This window comes from Camelus bactrianus, chromosome 13 (assembly GCF_048773025.1).
Source record: "Camelus bactrianus isolate YW-2024 breed Bactrian camel chromosome 13, ASM4877302v1, whole genome shotgun sequence".
NCBI classification, from domain to species: Eukaryota; Metazoa; Chordata; class Mammalia; order Artiodactyla; family Camelidae; genus Camelus; species Camelus bactrianus.
Genome location: NC_133551.1, coordinates 21,580,930 through 21,601,536, shown reverse-complemented (window position 1 = coordinate 21,601,536; position 20,607 = coordinate 21,580,930). Strand labels below are relative to the sequence as shown.

Below are 20,607 nucleotides of genomic sequence, written 5' to 3'. Positions count from 1 at the left end.
GGGAATTAAAAAAGAAAAGGTTTGCATTTGCAATGTCTCAGACCAAACAAACCAACGGGTTAGAGCCTTTGTTTTCAAGTCCTCTCCAAAGAAGGAAGAAGCCTGAATTAAAATGTCAACCCCAGCACTGCACATCACTGGAAGGGACTGCCCTGGCCTTGAGCCCCAGCGGAGAGCATTGGCTGCATCTGCTTGGTCTCCCCTGCAGGTGGGAGGTTCTCCTTCTGTTGGACGACTGCCGTCCTTAGGAAGGTCTTCCCACGACTCAGCTAAAACCTGCTCAGTCGAAACTTCTGCTGTTTTGCCCAGTCTTGCCTTGCAGAGCAACACAGAACAAATCAGCTTCCTCTCCATCATCGCAGCCATTCACACATTTGAAGACGTGTAACTTCCCTGTGAGTCACGTCTTCGTCTGATTCAGAACATCAGCCTCCTCTGTTACCCTACAGGCTGAAAGCTCCTCGAGAGTGTGTCGCTGTCTTCTCCTCCTTGTGTCCTCAGGACTGAAATACACTGCCTCACTCATGGATTCTTCATATTTACTTATGATATAAATGAATAAATTCTACTTTGATTATTTCCCACTCCCTCATGTCTCTTTGGACACATGTAGCCAAAATTTCTCCTACAACATGTTAGCCAGAATTTTTTTTTAATTTAAGGATTTTTCTTTTACAAAATAATACATCTTCATTCTAGAAAACATATATCAACAACAATAAATCACACAAAATCCCAAAGCCTGGGCATGCATACTATTAAGATTTTGATTTATATTTCTCTTAGATTTCCTTCTATGTGTATATTTTTTAAATATACATTTTTTATCAATATGAGAAACCTACTTTTTATCCTTAACAAGATATGATGGGCATCTTTCCAAGCCTGTAAAATTTTGAATATAATATTTTATTTTAAAAAAATTTTTGTTTGCCTTTATTGGGCACGGGGAGGTAATTAGGTTTGTTTGTTTATTTATTAATGGAGGTACGAGGGATTGAACTCAGGACCTCTTGCATGCTAAGCACTCACTCTACCACTGAGCTATAGCCTCCCCACCTCATTTCATTTTTAAAAGCTCTTTTGTAACTGAACTGAAACAAAACAGAAAAGCACTCAGATCATAAGTGTTCAGCTTGATGAATTTTCACTAAGTGGACACACCCATCTCACCAATATGCAGATCAAGAAGTTGACCATAACCAGAATCCCAGAAGTCTCCGTGTCCCATTCTATTCACTGGCCCCTGCAGGGAATGCCATAGATATTTTTGAACTTTATCTAAATGGAATCATACTGTTTGTATTCATTTGTATCTGACTTCTTTCAATATATCATTTTAATGACCACATACTATTCCTTTGTATTGCTATATTATAATTTATTCAGTTTATTCCTACGGTCATGCATTTTTCCTAAATTTTTTGCTTTCATTAAAAATGCGATCATGAATATCTGTGTAACCAAAACATAATTTTCCCCCTTAGGATAAATCCAAAACTTTAGACTTGTCACTTATATTACTAAATTGCCCTTCAGAAAGAGTGTACCAATTTTATATTCTCATCACAGCCTGTAAGACTTCCAGTGTCCATGGTATGGCCCAAAATTGAATACAAAACCCCAGATGTAACCCAACTAACACCCACCACGAATGCCCCTACGTGTCTTAAATATCCTCACATCCTTTTACAGTACAAAAATAGACTGCAAGCACAAGTATTCTCCAAGTTCTCTGACACAGACAAAAACAGAATGGTAGCACTGGAAATGACCTTGGAATTTATCTAGTCCAAGAAGCTCATTTTCAGATGAGAATACAAAAGCCCCAAAAGGAGAAATATCAGAGCAGATGGATTCCCAGTGAAAATCAAACCGGAAAATCACCATGTAGGAAAAAAGTTGCAAAGAAACAAAACAAAATGTATTTTTGGCGATTACACTTGGGGAGTAGGACCATAGGAGATCTTCTTTCTTTTCACTTTTCTGAGTTATCTAAATCTTCAAGAAGGAGCATATATTTCCTGTACAGTCAAGAAAAACTATTTTCTATAAAAGAAGGAAGAAAGCAGAAAAAAGGAGCTAAGTTTATAAATAGCTAAGTTATTAAATTTATCTAACGCACGCCTAAGATCATAGTGTGAAGGGGCTACAAAATAGGAAAAAAGGTGGCTTGACAAGTTTAAGAAGAATTTGGAGGAGAAAGGGCCCTCTAGAAGAATGAAGTCCAAGAGTTCAGAGACCCACACCAGGAGAGCCTGAGAAAGCAACTTTTCAAAGGCTGCAGTCCGTAAGCTGGGTGGGTTACGTCTGAAACAGACTCTGGAGACCGCTGGCTGAAGAAACAAAGGACAGGTTATTTAGTGACATTTGCTTGCGAGCAGTTTGGAGATTTTGTCTCTGTCCTTGGTGGGATGAGACGGGGTTCGGGTGGCATGAGCTGTAGGAGCATCATGGGTGGAAATGTTTAGGAGTCGGCACCTGGTACCTGCGATTTCCTCTCACCAATGACCTGAACCTTCCTCATCTTCCATCTGTGTAGGAGCTAGAGTCGTGGAATCCAGTTTGAGTCTTGTCTTGTTTAGATGTTTCACATGTCTCACTATGGCTGCCATGGGTTTTAGCTGAATGAATCACAGAATCGCAGACTATTAAGAGTTGTCAGAACAGAAAGAAAATCATTTCTCCCAAAATTCTCCAAATAAGTGGTGGGGCCTCATAGTCTTGCCAGATTTAACAGAAATGTTAGGCCCTTAATTAAATTTGGATTTTAGATATACAATGGCAGTGTTTAATGTAGGTGTGTCTCATGCACCGTCTGACTGGACGCTTGTGTGTCGTCTGGCAACCCTGTGGGACCGTGATGGAAGCCCAGCTCCCAGCGACCATTCTGACTGACTGAAAAGACTGGGCGGTGCTTTTCTGAGCAGCAGATCGGTCTGATTTCCAGAAGGGCCTTCCACAGGAGAGGCTGTAGGTCTTAGTGGTTACCAAGGTCCAGGTGGCCTTCGGGCACAATGTTTTCATTTGCATAATAGAGTTACAAACAGCACCCACTTCACATAGTTGTTGTAAAGATTAAAAATGAATTATTACAAATAAAACACATAGAACAGATACTTGTTAGGGTCAAACATCAAGCCAAAAGCATTGTGAACCAGAGAACTTTATCTGCATGGTCTGCAATGACTTCTCATACTTGTCTCTGAACCATGCCATTGGTAAAGTAGGCCACAGTCCCCCTTGCATCATCTCCGGCTTGATGCTGAGAAAACAGAAGGTTCCCCCTTATCTGCAACAGAAGGACAGCCCGTATTTGATAAAGCAATGAAGGTTTTTTATTAACCATTATAATCAGTATTTGCTCATGATAGAGCCATTATCTCAGCATTATTACACTGTAAATATTAAAAGAAAGATCCACACCACAGACTCCCTGCCGACCACTGGGGTATTCATAGCAAATTGCCTTCCTTAGGTTATCTAGTCTAGAAGTTCCAAATCAAGCTAACTGTCAGAATCACCTGGGGAATTTTTTTAAAGATCTTTATTTATTGTGAAAATATTTCAAACATTCAGCACAGCTGAAAGAATTTTATAGTGAACACTGTAAACCCACCATCTAGATTCTACCAGTGACATATACAATAACTTGTTTTATCACATATCTGTCCCTCTACCCATCCCTTTACCCATCCATCAATATCTCTTTTTTCCTGACCCATTTTGAAGTCAATTGCAGATATCTTTGTACTTTCCCTAGGAAAGTTTCTAAAACTATAAATTCCAAGGCCTAAACCACAGAGGTTCAGAGATCTACTGATTCAGGAATTTTTCACCCTCCCCAGGTGATTCTGATACACAGTTAATTTATCCTGGGAATGATACACTGATACACTGGGAACGTATCAGTCAGAAGAAGCTAGGCTATCCCGTAGTAACAAGTAAGCCCTCCTAAGAATCTCTGTGGTATAGACCAACAAACATATTCCTTCTTTTTCTTCTTCTTCCTCTACCTCCTCCTTCTCTTCTTCTTCTTGCTCCGGACTAATGCTACATGTTCATTAACATTTGACTGGGTTTCACCCTGGTAACCATGCTGATTGAGCCCCTCCTATCTGAAATATTGCTAGTATCATGGCAAAGAGAAAAGAGACACAGAAAACCACATATTAGCTATAAAAACCTCTACCTAAATGTAATACACATCCACCTCTGCCCACATTTCATTGGCCAAAGCAAGTCACTTATAGACTTTTAAGTTCAAAAAGGTGAAGATGAATAATCCTCCTTCAGGGAGGACTATGGAAGGGAAGCTGGAATATTTAGGAAAAGTAACATAAAATAACATAGGAAACCACTAATCTAACCGAGACTATTGGGTTTACAGACAAGGAGGCTAGCATCCGAAGAGGCAGGGTGATTCTCCCTGATCACTCAGCTAGTTCAAAGCAGGAATGGTCTAGAACCAAGGTCTCCAATCTTCCAATGTTATGTACCGGGCTACCTCCCTGAAGTTCCCAGATCATTCACCATCCAGTCATTCCTTCATTTATTCATTAATTGATCTAGTAACTGTTGAGTGCCTACTATATTCCAGGTACTGATAAATAAGTCCCTGCTATCCAGAAGTTTTCCAGTCCTGTATGAAATTCTTTCACATAACCTTCAGCTGACCCTGTGACTAGCATATTTCATTCTAGTCAGCAGGTAACCTGAAGCAGCAGTGTGTTTCAGAACTAATAGAGATATTGTCTTTGACGATAAAGGTCTACTTTTCTGCATTATTTCTGGTCAGAGAGCCAGTTCCCAGCAGCAGCCTGCTGGAACTCAGCACGGTGATACAGCTCATCCCAGACGCAGGATGTTTCAAGTGAGTCATGGGCCACAGTGGTTGAGGACCATTCCGAGGGCACAGTCAGTTCAGATCTGATGGCAGGAGAGCTTTTTTCCTGAAAGGAATCATCCACTTGCAAAAACCAGAACCCAACCTAAAGCCCATTTTCATTTAGAGAGAAAGAAACATTTCAAGAGGTAGAAATCGGATAGATTTTTAAGCAACTCTGAGGACTATCTAAAAATAGGATAGTTGAATTTGCAAAAGATATTTGACACCTTTGCAGGCTATTGCTTTAAAGACTATCCATCTTTAAAGATGTTAAAATATCCCCCAAATGTAAAAATGCTGCAGCTAATCTTTGTAAAAGCACGGAATGTCAGAGCTGGGAGGACTTCTAAGCGTCGCTAACACTGGCTGCCTCATTTACAGATAACAGTCATGATGCTTATTGAGTGCTTGGCCGTGCCAGCTACTGTTCCAGGCAGTTTATATCTATTATCACATTTTGTCCTCACAGCCAGTAGGCACTATAATCTTCCCTGTTTTGTCATTGAAGAGGTTGAAGCTCAGAGAGGATAAGTGACTCCATCAAAGTCATCTAACCAGATAAAGGTCTAGGGCGTGGACCTAGGGCTCCACGATGTGGAGGGAATATAGTTCAGGGCTCCTTTGATGTGAAAGGGAATATAGTTGTCACTTTTGTGGGGCCACCAAGCTCCTAGACATTGGCTCTATTCAACAACTGCCTGTGATACTTTGCAAGGTTCTGCGGGAATACCAACAGTAATAAAGCATTTTCCACTGCCTGTGAGCTTCTGCCTGGCGAAGGGAGGGAGAATTCACGGGCAAATTATATGTCCTGGAAGCCAGGGCAAGAGAGAATTTCAAGATATTTGTCAGTGGTGTTAAATGCTACTAAAGAGTCAAAGACAGTAAAGACTAGAAGAAGGTCATCGAATAATATGACAATTATGCAATTACTGCTGAACTTTAAAAGATCAATTTCAGTGAGTGAGGAGAGTAGGAGGGAGCTTGCAAGAGGATGGGGAATCAGTAAAAGAGGAGGAAATGGAAACAGGCAGTTTCAGGCTACAGAAAAAGGGAAAGAATGTAAAGATTACTAGAGGATGCAGACAATGGTGAAAATATTTTTATTTGGATTGGAAAGAACTAAACATGTTGTTTACAGAAGAGATGGTGCCAACAGAGAGGAATAAATGTAATGTAGACAAGAGAAAGAGGATCGAGTTTTGGGAGCAGGCAGGAGGAGAAGACCCATTCACCATTTATGTACTATTTCAGCCACTATTAGAAATTGTCTTCCGTGTTCCTGGCACTATGTTTGGACACTGTGGTAAGCAAAGCCTACCCATATCCTGCAGAGTCTGACATGGAAGACAGACTTTAAGTAAACTATAGATGATAGATAGATATGATAGGTGCCAGAGATACTAGATGATGGATAGATAGATAGATAGATAGAAAGAAGATAGATAGATAGATAGATAGATAGATAGATAGATAGATAGATAGATAAATTATATTCTGTGAAAAATGCTGTGAAGGAAAATGCCAAGGTGCTACAAGAGCCAAAGCAGAGAAGTTAGCCTTAGTCTGAAGAGTCGTACAATGTCTTCCAGATAAAAAAAAAGGAGAGATGGAGGGCAAACTGAAGATACACATGTTTTGAAAGGTAATCTTCATCTCCTTAGTGAATAAGAAGATTTTAATGGCTGTTACAAGTGAGAAGAATAACAGCATATTGGGAATTTAAGAACAATGGCGAAATATATTAGAATCCATCCATGGACATCGAATTTGGTGTCAGCTCAAGAGGAATGTGTATGTGCCAAGAAGCATTAAAAGCAATTGTGAAGTTAGAAAGCGTGACTCTGTTGGCTCGGTTTTCTGACCTTCTCAAGGAATTCTTAGCAGCACAGAGTAGATGCAAATTGAGCAAATGGCGGGGTGGGCAGAGAGAGCAGGCTGGTGGTTCTCGTGGTAAGCACAGTCGAGTTCAGAGGGTGCAAAGGATCCAGAGTTACTACAAAGGGCCTGCTGTCCAGCTGGTCAGGGAGGCGAGTGGAGCCTAAAGGGAATGGACCAAGTCAGTAAGGTCATGGTGAGAACAGAGAACGAGGTGAGAAGAAGTGAGGTCAAGGGAAGAGAGACAGGGAGACATGATCAAGATGGGAGGATAGACCCAAGCAGTGACGAACTCTCAGGATCAGCCAGATCGATAGGGAGTGAAATTTGGGTTAGAGGTGAAGGTCATTGGTGCTGAAGAGGTGAAGGGAACACTGAGGCTGGGGTGGGACGGGAATTAAAGCCTGGAAAGCTCTGCTGATGGCAGTTAGAACCTGGAGAATGCTGTCCCCTGCTGTGCCTTACAGAAAATAAACTTCTTGAGTTTTCCAAACTAGATACATGTATTTGTACATATAATGTCATATACATGTGTGTGTGCTTATGTGTGTGACCACACACACTAGTATCTTAATTATCTGCAAGTGGTCTGGACAACTCAAGGTGATGGCTCGTCCCCATACTTCTGTTGGATTGTGCTTGATTCGAACCTCGATATGCTGGGTGACACCCTGCAGATGTAACTCAGGAGGAGCTAAAGGGATGAGTAACCTCCTCTCATTATAAATAGCATTTATCAAGCACCCATTTTTTTGGCAGAGAAATGGGACGAGGGAAACTTTCAGTGAGATTTGGGACAAAAGGACAGATTTCAGAGACTTTTCAAATGTGGACTCAACTTTTCAAAGTTGCTTAACAACCGCCTGGTTATGGGAGATGAGGACAAAGGAGAGTCAAAGGTAGAATGAAGAGGAGAATTGGTTCTTATTTCCCCCCATTTTACAGATGAGGAAACTAAGGCTCAGAGAAATTAAAAGACTTACCTAGAGCCACATGACCAGTAAGTGGTAGAGCCAGGGTTTATTGCTAGATCTGTCTGTCCCGTGCCCTTCCCAGCACACCACACTCCCCGTCCCCCAATCCTCCGCAGGACCCTTTCCGCTCCAGGCCACTTTCCTGAAGACTCCAGGCTCAGCCTTAGGCTCTTCTTCTCCACTTTTCCGTGTTAGCAAAGATGATGGTGCAGGCGCCCGGATTCCCCTTCCCCCGCCTGGGCGAGGAGTCCCTCCCAGGGCCCCTGCAACGATGTTGGCAGGCCTGGCTCACACTGCTGTCACACTGCGCTCGCCTGTCAGCCTCCCCTTAGACAGTGAATCCTCTCATGGAAAAGACAGAGCCTCAGTCTTTTTACTCCCAGTGATCAGCGCAGCGTCTGACCTATCATAGCTGCCCAAAAGACGTCTGTGTAGTGAAGAGCTGCATTAGTAGGTCTCATGCCTTGTTCCAGGTTGCAGTTCACAGTTAACGGGACACAATAATACGTCAGCAAAGGACACTGGAGCCTGCTCTACGCGTTACTATTCGAAGCATATTTTAAGTGTAATAGAAACTTCCAGCCCTGCATTTGTTTGTATTTGGGATTCAGCTAGTTACCTACCTGACATCATTAGTCACTTGGGCTTGCTTTCTGAGTCCAGAATGTGCTCTAACACACCAGCTTTGCCATTTCGGTTTTTTGTCCCGAGGCCAAGCACCCTGCAAAGTCAAGTAGGAGGCAGGTGTCCTCTTGCAGAGCCCAGCTAATGAATCCAGGGGCTGTCCCCTAAGAGGACCACCCCAGAAGGTAAAAAGCACACTGGACGAGGTGGCTCAGGTGGGAAGGCCGAGGTGATGCAGTTTGCCTCACTTCCACCTCAGAGCTCACCGGGTACCACGGAGAATGCACCACGAAGAGTCCAGACATGGGCCCCGCGCTCCCCGATCTCCTGCAGGCTCGTCCCCTCCCTCCCGCACAGCATTAGGGGGAAGTGATGTGTGGAGCTGGAAGGTGGGAGTTCACAGGATTTGCACTCCTCACAAGATAGCACCTTTGGTCTCACATGGAAAAAATTTTAAATTACATTGGAGGGTTGACAATAAAGGGTTTTTTTTTAACCTTTTTTTTTTTTAAGTGTTCACAGACCCTTTCAAAATGGAACCTCATAGTCTAGGCTCTCTTTGTGAATCACGCCACGCGGGATGGTGTATGGGTTTGTCCAGGAGGTTGAGCCTTGGGTAATGGTACAGGAAGGATCGGCGAGATGGCGGTAACTGTGACAGCTCCTCGTCTTCCGTTAGTCATCTTGTCACCGAAGAACACCGCCTACTCATTTGGATACGTGACACCCCGAAAGACTTTTTTCCGGTGTAACAAATTATCCTGGAAGGATATCAGGGCTCCACTGTTTTTTATTTAAAAGTCATAAATTAAGGCCTCAAAGACTAGTACATGACAGTGTATGAAAATTCATACATCTACTAGCAAGTTCTGCGCCCTCACGGGGGTGAGAGTAATCACTCTGTTCTCCGGTTTGGAGCCACGGGAAGAATCCAGCCATTGTGTCGATTACTTAAAATTCCACCGAGCCTGCACCACTCGCCCAAAGAATGTTAAGAATTTGCAGCTGTCACTCCCACGAAAGGTTTCTCACTAGGGCAGCGGCTGCTGTTGAACACACAGCTGTTGTTAATTTGATCTGAAGCTTTTCAATTGCCTCTGTGTCGAGATTTATTAAACAACATTTTGGAGGAACAAAAACTGTAATAGTCATATTAGTAGGATGCTGAAGGGAGAAAATAATTGGAACGCAGCATTTCTGCCTTATAAGCCAAGGCTACAAGTTCCTTTTCCACGTGACCGGCTTCCAGCCATCCCAGGGAAAAGAGTTTCTAGGTAAATCTGGCCGCAGAAGCCCTCGTGGCCGCTGCAGGAGTCCAGCCGTTTGTTCCCCTGACCTCTTGATCTGGAAGCACTGCTCCTCTGAGTGGCTCTCCCTTGTCCCCACTCTCCATTTCCATTATCTCCGGACACAGGAGTCATCGTGCTTGGAGCAAACATAGCATTAGCTGGCAGTCGGCCGCTCCTGCTAAGTGGTCTGCGTTATAGTTTTGAGCCTCTGTAATTGCTGTTTTCTGACTGCATTGAGGCCATCGGTGACATTACTGGGGTGGGGTCTGTGCCCTCCCCATTTGGCATGGATGAGCGGAAGACAGAAAATGTGGGCCTTTCCTGGAATTTTCTGCCCAGGCAGAGGGGAGGGAATGAGAGGCCCCTGTACTAATGGGAGATGACAACTCCTGCCCCTCCAGAGGGATGGGGCCCATTGTTGGGAGAAAGGGGTTTTGACTGTGAGAGAGGCCAGCCAGGAAAATTACAGAACAAGTCGTAAATTCTCACTACCGTGCTAAAATCTCAATCGTGTTTTACACTTCAGTGTTAAACACTTCCTTTTGTAGGGAAAACCTCCAGGCACAAAGCAGCGCCTGCTCTGTACAGGGCGCTGCGGGGCAGAAGGTCTAGACAGAGACCTGGACTGAGTGTCAGACAGGCCGAGGGCATCCAAGCCAAGCCCTGTTTACACCGCTCACTCCAACCTAGGCAGGCGGACAGATCCAGCTCCTGCCGGGAGGAGGAAGCATTGGATCCGGGCCTGAGGGATGAAAAGGATCTTGTTACAGGAGGATGCAAGAGCCTTCCAGGCTGAGGACCCAGAAGAGCAGAAGCACATTGGAAAAGTCTATCTTGATGTCTATGATTCCATTTATATACTTTTCTCAAAATGACAAAATTACAGATCCAGCGGTTGCCGGAGGTTAAGGAAGGAGAGTTGGGTGTGTAGGGGAGAAGTGGGTGTGGCTGTAAAAGGACCACTTGAGGGATTCTCGTGGTGACAGGAATGTTCTCTGTCTTTATTACATCAGTGCTCATATTCTGGTGGTGATCCTGTGCGGTACTTTTGTTAAGATGTCACCACAAGGGAAAGCTGGTAAAGGATACGTGGGATCTCTCTGTACGATTCTTTAAAATGCATGTGAATCTGCACTTATCTCAAAATACAAAGCTGGGCAAGGACAAGAAATTTTTTTTTTAAGTTGGAGAGATTGAATGGAACTAGATTCTGGAAGGTTGAAATACCACTCTAAGGATTTGGAATTTTTCTGTTGGGCATGGGAAGCCATTGAATGCTCTGCAGCTGGGAAGTGACACGCTTCTCAGGCAAATCACTCTGCTAGCAGGTCTGCTGGACCCCAAAGCCTCACACGTTGCCCCACGCAGAGGGGAAGTGACTGTCATACAAGAGCATGAGGACCTGATTGTGGCAGGTAAATCTGGGCACAGCAGGGAAGAGGAGGAACCACCTCTGAGAGCCAGAGTCCAGGCTTCACATCCTAGACGCGCTACTTGCTTACTCAGGCATTTAACTTTTCTGTGCCTCCACTTCCCCGTCTATCTGTAAAATGGGGATGATACCAGTGTCTGCCTCTCTTAAGATGATTTAAAATTAATACACACAAAATGCTTAGAACAGTAGCTGGTACAGTAAGCACCTGACAAAACTTATCTATTAGTATTTTTAAGATGTAAAATCTTATTTTTTTAACATTTTTTATTGAGTTATAGTCATTTTACAATGTTGTGTCAAATTCCAGTGTAGAGCACAATTCTTCAGTCATATATGAACATATATATTCATTGTCACATTTTCTTCTCTGTGAGCTACCGTAAGATCTTGTATATATTTCCCTGTGCTATACAGCATAATCTTGTCTATCTATTCTACATTTTGAAATCCCAGTCTGTCCCTTCCCACCCCCCGCCCCCTTGGCAACCACAAGTTTGTATTCTATGTCTATGAGTCTGTTTCTGTTTTGTATTTATGTTTTGTTTGGGTTTTTTTAGTTTCTGCATATGAGCGATCTCATATGGTATTTTTCTTTCTCTTTCTGGCTTATTTCACTTCGAATGACATTCTCCAGGAGCATCCATGTTGCTGCAAATGGTGTTATGTTGTTGGTTTTTATGGCTGAATAGTATTCCATTGTATAAATATACCACGTCTTCTTTACCCAGTCATCTGTTGATGGACATTTAGGTTGCTTCCATGTCTTGGCTATTGTAAATAGTGCTGCTATGAACATTGGGGTGCAGGTGTCATTTTGAAGTAGGCTTCCTTCTGGACATATGCCCAGGAGCGGGATTCCTGGGTCATATGATAAGTCTATTCCTAGTCTTTTGAGGGATCGCCATACTATTTTCCACAGTGGCTGCACCAAACTGCATTTCCACCAGCAGTGTAGGAGGGTTCCCTTTTCTCCACAGCCTCTCCAGCATTTGTCATTTGTGGACTTTTGAATGATGGCCATTCTGACTGGTGTGAGGTGATATCTCATTGTAGTTTTAATTAAGATGTAAAATCTTATAACTTAGCAACGCGTTGAACTTAGAGGGGGTAAGGAAAGAGTCAAAGGTGTAATGTTCATCAGAGGAATATGGGAGATAAGCAACAATAATAGCTAGAAAACAACAGAAAAATTTCACATGGAGGGACGTTCTATGAAATAACTATTTACAGTCTTCAAAAGTGTCAAGGAAGCACGGAGGAACTGTTCCATATGGAAAAAGATCAGGGCATGACAACTGAAGACGTGGTTCTGAACTTGACCCATGACTTCAGAGGACATCACCGGGACCACTGGGACAATTCCACTGAACCGTGAATGGGGTCTGAAGACGCAGTTCTGTAGGAGGTGGTGCTTGGTTTCCTGTCTGGAGGAAAGGACACTAAAGTGCTCTGTAGGGATGAGGCATCAGGTTGGCATCTGATTCTCAAACGTTTCAGAAAGTTCTTTGTGCTCATAACTCTTCTGTATGTTTGTGATTGTTTGAAAATGAAAGCAACTTGTTTTAAAACTAACGGCTAATATTTGTGGAGCCTTCACAGTGTATCAGGCACTGTGGTCCCTGCTCCACAAAGGAGCGGATTCAGTGCCTCAGGAAACCTCTCTGACCTGCATGTCTACCAAAATGAGATCTTGCGCCCCTTCCTCAGTGCCCCTGTATCAGCCTGAACTCCTCCCCACCAGGCCACCTAGAGTGACAGCTGTTGTTTGCCTAAAACACCCACTGCCCTTCACAGACAGTAAGCTCTTTGAGCACAAGGTCTTTGCCGCATTCTGCACTGTATCCGCAGCTCCCGACGTACTCCCGGTAAATCCTAAGTACTCAGTACATGCTGGTGAATGAAGCCCTGAGACCTGCTCACCATGGTGGCTACTGCCCAACACGAGGCACCAGACTTGGGATGGATGTCTGATATGTGACTTCTTTTCCAGGCGGCCCAGGCTCTGGCAAAGGCACACAGTGTGAAAAGCTAGTGGAAAAATACGGATTTACACGCCTCTCCACTGGTGAGCTGCTGCGGAATGAGCTGTCATCAGAGTCTGAGAGAAGCAGGTTGATCAGAGACGCCGTGGAACGTGGGGAGCTGGTGCCCTCGGTAAGCAGCAGCTGCTTCTCTGGCTGGGCAGAGGTTTGGGGGCGCTGCAGTTCACCTCAGCTGCTGGAACAAAGAAACCCCGAAGGACAAGAGCCGTATTTTCTTTCTCTCTTCTGTAACAGTCCAGAGGCAGCTGGGTCTCCACAGCAGAGGCCCACTTGCCAGACCAGGGTGTCCGGACCCAGGTTCCTTCTGTCTTGTTGCTCTGCCAGCCCCTTGAATGTTAACCTGTTTCGTATTTTCCCCTAAAACTGTTCCCCGTCTTTAGAGTCGAAATCTTCAAAGCAGAGGTGAGTACGGTGCAACAGAGTCTAGAATTAGAACCCTCTGGAAAATAAAAAACAACATTTTGGTCTAGTGCCGGGAGGTATAATAGCATTAACTTGAAATTTGGTATCTTCCCTGTGTAGCTTAAATAAAAAATACCCCTTTTAGGTGTATTTTTTTCAAGTCATCATCCATCTCTGGGAAGCTGGATGCCACAGGTATCAAAAAATATTCATCCCTGCCAGTCTAGGTCCTGTGCTAGGCTTTGTGGTCCCTATTAGCTAACAGAGCTTTCCACTGCTTCTTTAACCAGCTGCAGTCTGTTTCCCACCTGGAAGCCAGGAGGGTCCTCACGAGAGGGAGCCGACCACTGCAATTGCCTCTTAGTGGACCCCCTTCTGCCCATTCTTTTCCTCCTACAGTTTACACTTTTCACAGCAGTGAGAGTGATATCTTGAAAACGTTTCTTCCTTTTCCCAGAACCTTTCAATGACTCCCCTCTGCACTTAGAATGAAATCCAGACTCCTTCCCACGGCTCTGGACTCCAGCTGGCTCTCCAGCACTGTTTCCCACCACTCTCACCTTGCTCACTCCTGCCCAGCCACTGACCTCCTCATTGTTCCTCCCACCGGCCAGCCTGTTCCTGCCTCAGGGCCTTTGCACTTGCTATTTCCTCAGCCTGAGTGCTCTTCCATCTTACATGCACATAGTTTGCTCCTTTACATCATCCAGATCTCTACTTAAATACCGCAGTGTACCAGAGAGGCTCTCCCTGAGCACCCCATCTAAAATAGCACCTCCAGCATTCTGCTTCTCTTTGCCCTGCTTTTATTTTGTTGAGAGTAGTTCTCTCTAGCTGATTATTTTTTATATTTATTTTTGCATCTATCATCTATTTTTTTTCACTAGAATATAAACTTCATGAGGATGTCATTCCCTATTATCTAGGGATAGTTTCTGTCCGCCCTTACAATGGCCACATTCCCCAAGCCCGTGCCAAAAGTCAGAGGATGCCAGGGAACCAGCCATCACAAAGACTTCCCCACATTTGGGCAGCTGGTTGCATTTGTTTTTCATCCATTCCCAAGCTTCTGTGTCTTTCTCCTTCTGTATTTTCCATAAACACAAGTTAAATCAAAAATTTTAACAGTGTAGGGAGGGTATAGCTCAAGTGGTAGAACGCATGCTTAGCATGCATGAGGTTTGGGGTTCAATCCCCAGTACCGCCTCTAAAAGTAAACAAATGAATGAGCCTAATTACCTCCCCACCACCAAAAAAAAAAAAAAAAAAAAAAACTGAAAAAAAGATGATTAAAAAATTTTAACAGAGAAAGTGATTGTGCTAGAAAATGCTGCTTCTTCTCTGCTGATAGTCTCCTCAAGTCAATGAATGTCAAACCTTATAAAGTATTTACTGGAAAAAAAATCAAGAGTGAAGCGTGTTTTATACCATCTCTTGTCTAGTTTTAAACTGCAGTTAGGCCTAATTCATGGAGAGCTACCGTCTGAAACGGAGCACCATATTTCATCTGATCTAAGATGCCATTGCTTTTAGACACCCCAGTAAAATATAACCGATAAAAATATGCCAGTCAGGAAAAACACGAACAATTAAACTGTGACCCAGCACTGATTGTAAGATACCTGCCAAATCCATAGCTATTAAAATGGGGAGGTGGGGGGTGAGAGATTTAGAAAGGATGAAATACGGTGTACTGCTGACCGCTGTTCATGCTGCCGAGACTCCCGCGATGGGACCCGGGCAACCCGAGCGCTGTCCTGCGGGAGGGCCCGGGGCCTGACCGCGCTGCCTCTGCTCTAGGGCGTCATGCTGGAGCTCCTGAGGGAGGCCGTGGTGGCCGGCCTCCGCGGCACCAAGGGCTTCCTGATCGATGGCTACCCTCGGGAAGTGAAGCAAGCGGAAGAGTTCGGACGTCGGGTGAGTGTTGTGTGGGGACCGTCCCAGAAGGAAAACAGGGGACATCACTGAGGCTGGGGGATAAATTCAGAGTCTATCTCTTTCCCCAATACATTAAACAAAACTTTCTATTACAAATGGCTGAAACTCAGCATGCAGGCAAGAAAAGGGTTGGGGGATGGGGGACGGTGGTGGGGGATTTATTGGTTCAAACAGCTAAAATCAAGAGTGGTTCACACTTGGTTGGATCCATGAATTCAAATTTGTTCATCAGTCTTCTGACTTTATCCACCTCTTGGATTTTCTTTCTTTGTGTTGGCCTTATTTTCTTCCTTCAGCAGGCTTATAGTCTACTATCTAAGTGATTTCACAGGAAAGTGTTTCTGTTCTCCAGTGGGTCCAGCAAAAAAAAAAAAAAACAGGGTTTTATTTCTTTATCCTGGGTTATTAGGTCATGGGCCATCACTGAATCAATCATTGTGGATATTCAGGAATGTCCTGGTCCAGCCTGGAGGACCAGGGCAGGGATGGGAAGGGAGAATGGGCACCACACCTGAACCACACAGACTGAGAAAGGCAAGAGAATTACCCAAAGGAAAACTAAGATGCCCTTAGAAGAAGGCAGGGAGAAAGGATGCTGGACAGACAGTCAGGTCTATGTATCCTTCCACCTCCCTGCATCCCAGCCTCACCCACTCCTAGTGAAGAGGGTGGCTCAGGGCCACTCACAGAAAGAGCAGTAAGTAAAAACCATCATTGCTCTCATTCACTGAACCTTCTCTGGGCTGAGCCCTGTGCTGCACATTTCACATACATTGTCTGTAATTTTACAAAACCCAAATGAGGGAAACAATTGTCCCCATTTATTAAACAAAGACTCCAGAGCCTACACGAATTAATTTTCATATGGACATCTCTTTAGACTATATTAAACATTTTTATTATATTATTTCATTTGATAGACTTGTAATAACCTTCATGGTACAGGTGATGAATTAAGCCCAGAGAGATTATGTGACTTGCCCACAGCCACACAGCTAGTAAGAGACAATTCATCGGTAAGTGACTACTGGTAGGACTAGAACTGGGGGGGCCCATCTCCGTCCGTCTCTAGTGCTGCAGCATTGATTAAGTGGGATAGTACTTGTGTGTCTCCTAGGGGTTAGTGTGACCTCCTCCTGAGCCTCTGTTTTATCTAGTTTCCTTAGGTGGTATCTAAATATTTAAAGGACTGTGGCTCACCTTGCCTTGCATTTCCTGCTTGCAACCAAAAATTCCCCTGGCCCCATTGGCAAGGGTGGGCCCTGACCACCCCCCACCCAGGGCTGACTTTCTCCATCACAGCTCAGAAACCTTTGTCGGCAGGATGGGGGTGGGCAGGGAGAAGTGGATTTGTGAGCAGAGCTTTGTGCCTGTAAGGGTTCCAGGTAACTCCTGGTGAGCGCTCATGGACCAGAATTCTAATGAGCTTTTTCTGACAAAACAAACCACTTTTAAGAGTTCAGACTTCTATATAATCAACTACTTTTTAACAAAATGGAATTGGGAGGATTGTTCTATTTTTTAAAAAAATCACTAGTAATATTTTACCATGTTCTATATATTTACAGAACCTAGAATTTACCATCTTAACCAATTTTCAGGGTACACTTCAGTCATATTAAGTGTGTTCGTATGGTCGTGCAGCCAGTCTCCAGAACTCTTTTCATGTGAAGCTGAAACTCTACGCTCATTAAACAACAACTCCCCACTCCCCCCTCCTCAGCCCCTGGCAACCGCGTGTCCACTTCCCGTCTTTTTGAACTGACGACTCTAGTTACCTCACATAAGGGGAATCAGACAGATCTGTCCTTTTGTTACCGGCTTATTTCATTTGGCATAATGTCCTCAGAGTTCATTCATGCTGTAGCATGTGTTAAAACTTCCTTCCCGGTGAAGGCTGAATAATACTTTGTTTTTCCATTCATTCATCGATGGCTGCTTGGGTTACTTCCACGACTTCCATAGTAACCATCCTAATGGGTGCGAGGTGGTACCTCACTGTGGTTTTGGTTTGCATTTCCCTAATGATTAATGATGCTGAGCATCCTTTCATGTGCCTGTTAGCCATTCGTATGTCTTCTTTCAGGAAATACCTATTTAAGTCTTTTGCCCATTTTTTTAACCAGGTTTTTGGGTTTTTTTGTTGTTGTTGAGTTGTAGGAGTTTTTGGTGTATTCTGGATTTTAACCCCTTATCAGATGTATGACTCCCTAATATTTTCTCCCATTAAACAGGTTGCCTTCTCACTCTGTTGATTGTGTCCTTTGGTGCACAGAAGTTTTTAATTTTGATATAAACCCAGTTTATCTATTTTTGCTTTGTTTCCTATGCTTTTGGTGTTGTGTCCAAGAAATTATCACCAAATCCAGTGTCATGAGGTTTTTACCTATCTTTTTTCCCACGAATTTTGTAGTCGTCACTTTTACATTCAGGTCTTTAAATCATTTTGACCTAATTTTTGTATATCGTGTAAAGCAAGGGTCCAGCTCTATTCTTTGCATATAGATATCCAGCTTTCCCAACACCATTTCTTGAAAAGACTGTTTTTTTCCCCACTGAATGGTCTTGGCACCCTTGTCAAAAATCACTTGACCACACATTCAAGAGTTTATTTCCAGGCTCTATATTATATTCCATTGGTCTAAATTATTGACTTTATGCCAGTACTACCCCTGTTTTAATTACTATAGATTTGTAATAAGTTTTTTTAGTTTCTTTAATTGAAGTGCAGTTGATTTACAATGTCAGTTTCAGATGTACAGCAAAGTGATCCAGTTATACATACACATACACATATATATGTATATAGTCAGATTCTTTCCCATTATTATAGTAGGCTTTTAAATCAGAAGTGTGAGACCTACAACTTTGTTCTTTTTCAAGACTGCTTTGGCTATTCAGGGTCCCTTGAGAGCCCGCATGAATTTTAGGTTGGATATTTCTACTTCTGAAAAAAAAATGACGTTGGAACTTGGACAGGGATTATGTTAAATCTGTTGATCGCTTTGGTAGTGTTGACACCTTAACAATATTAAGTCTTCGGTGGATTGTCATACATTTTTGTTTATTCTAATCTTCTAGCCAGTGTTCAGGTTGTTAATAAGGCTCCTGGGGATGCCCTGAGTAACTGAGGGGTGAAGGCGTCTTTCTTGCACCACCTCAGAATTAGGGCCAGGGTGGGCGAGGGGAGATCCAGAGAAGAGGAAGGTGTGACGGGCACTGGAGGGGCTTCCTGCCAGGTGGGGGTGGCAGTTGTGTAAACACGCCATCAAAACCCAGAGGGTATGGGTGCATGCTGCTGCTGGTCTGCGGTGTTGACTGAGGTTCAGGCTTCAAGGCGGCAGCACTCCAACAGGTGACTTCACACTCGACCTTGCCTATGAACTGAAGGTCTCAAAGCCCTGGAAGGGTCTCCAGAAGGGTCAGGCCAGGCCATGTACTTGCTTAGGAGTGCTGGGGAAAATATGCTTTTAAAAGCCTTTTTTTATGTAATTGCTCTCAGTTGGACTGAAATATTCTTTTGAACCCTCCAAATGGCCACGTGGGAAAAATAAGATGTGTGGGGAAGATGAGCATCTTTGTTGGTCACCTACTGTGTGCCGACAACAGCAGCAAAATTATGATCTTTATTCTCCTTTGGGGACTTTTTGAACTGGATCCGATGGCAAAACCCTGAACTTAGGCCTGTGGGGTTCCAGACTGTTAAGAGCAGCGACAGCACTGTTGGTGTTCACGGAGGGCCTTCCAAGGTAACTTCTTCAAAGCTCGTCACTTGTGGTGCCTGGAGTCAGAGAAGCTGGATTTTCACCTCAGCCATATTTTAGTGTGACCCTGGACACGTCACTCAACCTCAGCTTCCTCCCCTGTAGAAGATAGTGGGATATCTGGCAAACCCTATTCAGAGAGTTTTTGTGAGCATTAAATGACGTAACACGCATATTGTGTTTTCTAAGCTATAAAAAGCTATAAAATATTATCTAGTTTAGGGTCACACATGTTTTTAATCACACTTCATACAAAGCCATACATTCCTGCTCCATCACCCCCTTCTCCTTTGCTTATAACCTAGGTAGGGTGAGGTAAGGACTTTAGATGGCCACCTGGTCTGTCACTGGCCTTTGGGTGAGTCTGAATTCAAATCATCCATACGATCTTCCTTTAAAAAAGCAAAATTTTCCTACTGTGAGCACCATTCAGACAGGTTTCACAATGTGCAAAGAAGCCTAACTAAAATTTAGGAGCAAGAAAGAGTCATCAACGTGGCAACTGGATAGTTTCAACCAATGCTAAAATACATGGTGCCCTTTCAAAAGGTATACAGGGGCCTCCTCCTTTTCATTACTGAATTGACGTCCTTCCAATGAGGTATTTATTTTTAAAAAAGTCTTTTGCATTCTGCTCGGAGAAGTTTGCAAAGATGAAGCATGATCTTGATTTGTCCCTGGGTACAGCAATTTAGAAGCTTCTAATATCAGTTTGACTTGTGGGCAAGAGAATGCATCCAGCCCTCCAACACACACACCTGCTTTAAACCTGACCAGAAGAAAAAGATGCTACAAGCACAGGGTGAGGTACTGCTGATTTGCTTGTGCCCTGCAGGGACCCCATCATTTGTACAGCCCCTTCCAAATTACAGGCAAGTAATTAATTTGAAATTTGGCAAAGACAAATACCTGATTTTCCCGAGATTCAGGGGCATCAGCCTGGCTGAGAGCCCAGTGAGTGTTCCTGGCAAACCTGTCAGGCCTGCGACTCTGTTTGAAGCCCGTTCAGGGCTGTGGATGGTTTTCTAGCCCACAGACGTCTCCCCAGCCCATCCGTATCCCAGGGACTGTTGTGCCTGATGCTCGGCACCATCTGTTGCTCAAAAAAATCCGATTCAGTTAGTTAGGCTGATGCTTTTGCAGACCTGGAGCTGACTGCTCCGAGAGCAGGTGCTTTGAGGCTCTGCTTGGCTGCTGTACATGACACCACAAAGACCAGCACAAACTAATATCCACAGCTTAGGGGTAACTCTGTATGCGATTTCTCTATTACCACCCTGTCTTCTATTCCCAAAGGTGTTTTTTTCCCCTGTTGAATTAATGATCTGTGTCTTCAGTATGCAACATAGTGTTTTAGGGAAGGGAAGGGTGGG

General features: G+C 43.8%; 1 protein-coding gene across 2 annotated transcripts in view; it reads left to right on the top strand.

The window, feature by feature from the left end:
• AK5 (adenylate kinase 5) overlaps window positions 1-20,607 on the top strand; it is a 213,982-nt gene that overhangs the window by 167,899 nt on the left and 25,476 nt on the right. For both annotated transcript variants that reach the window (XM_010963381.3, XM_010963379.2), the window contains exons 11-12: window positions 13,079-13,242; window positions 15,333-15,449. In XM_010963381.3, coding sequence (XP_010961683.1) covers window positions 13,079-13,242; window positions 15,333-15,449 — 281 coding nt within the window. The remainder of the gene's footprint in view (window positions 1-13,078; window positions 13,243-15,332; window positions 15,450-20,607) is intronic.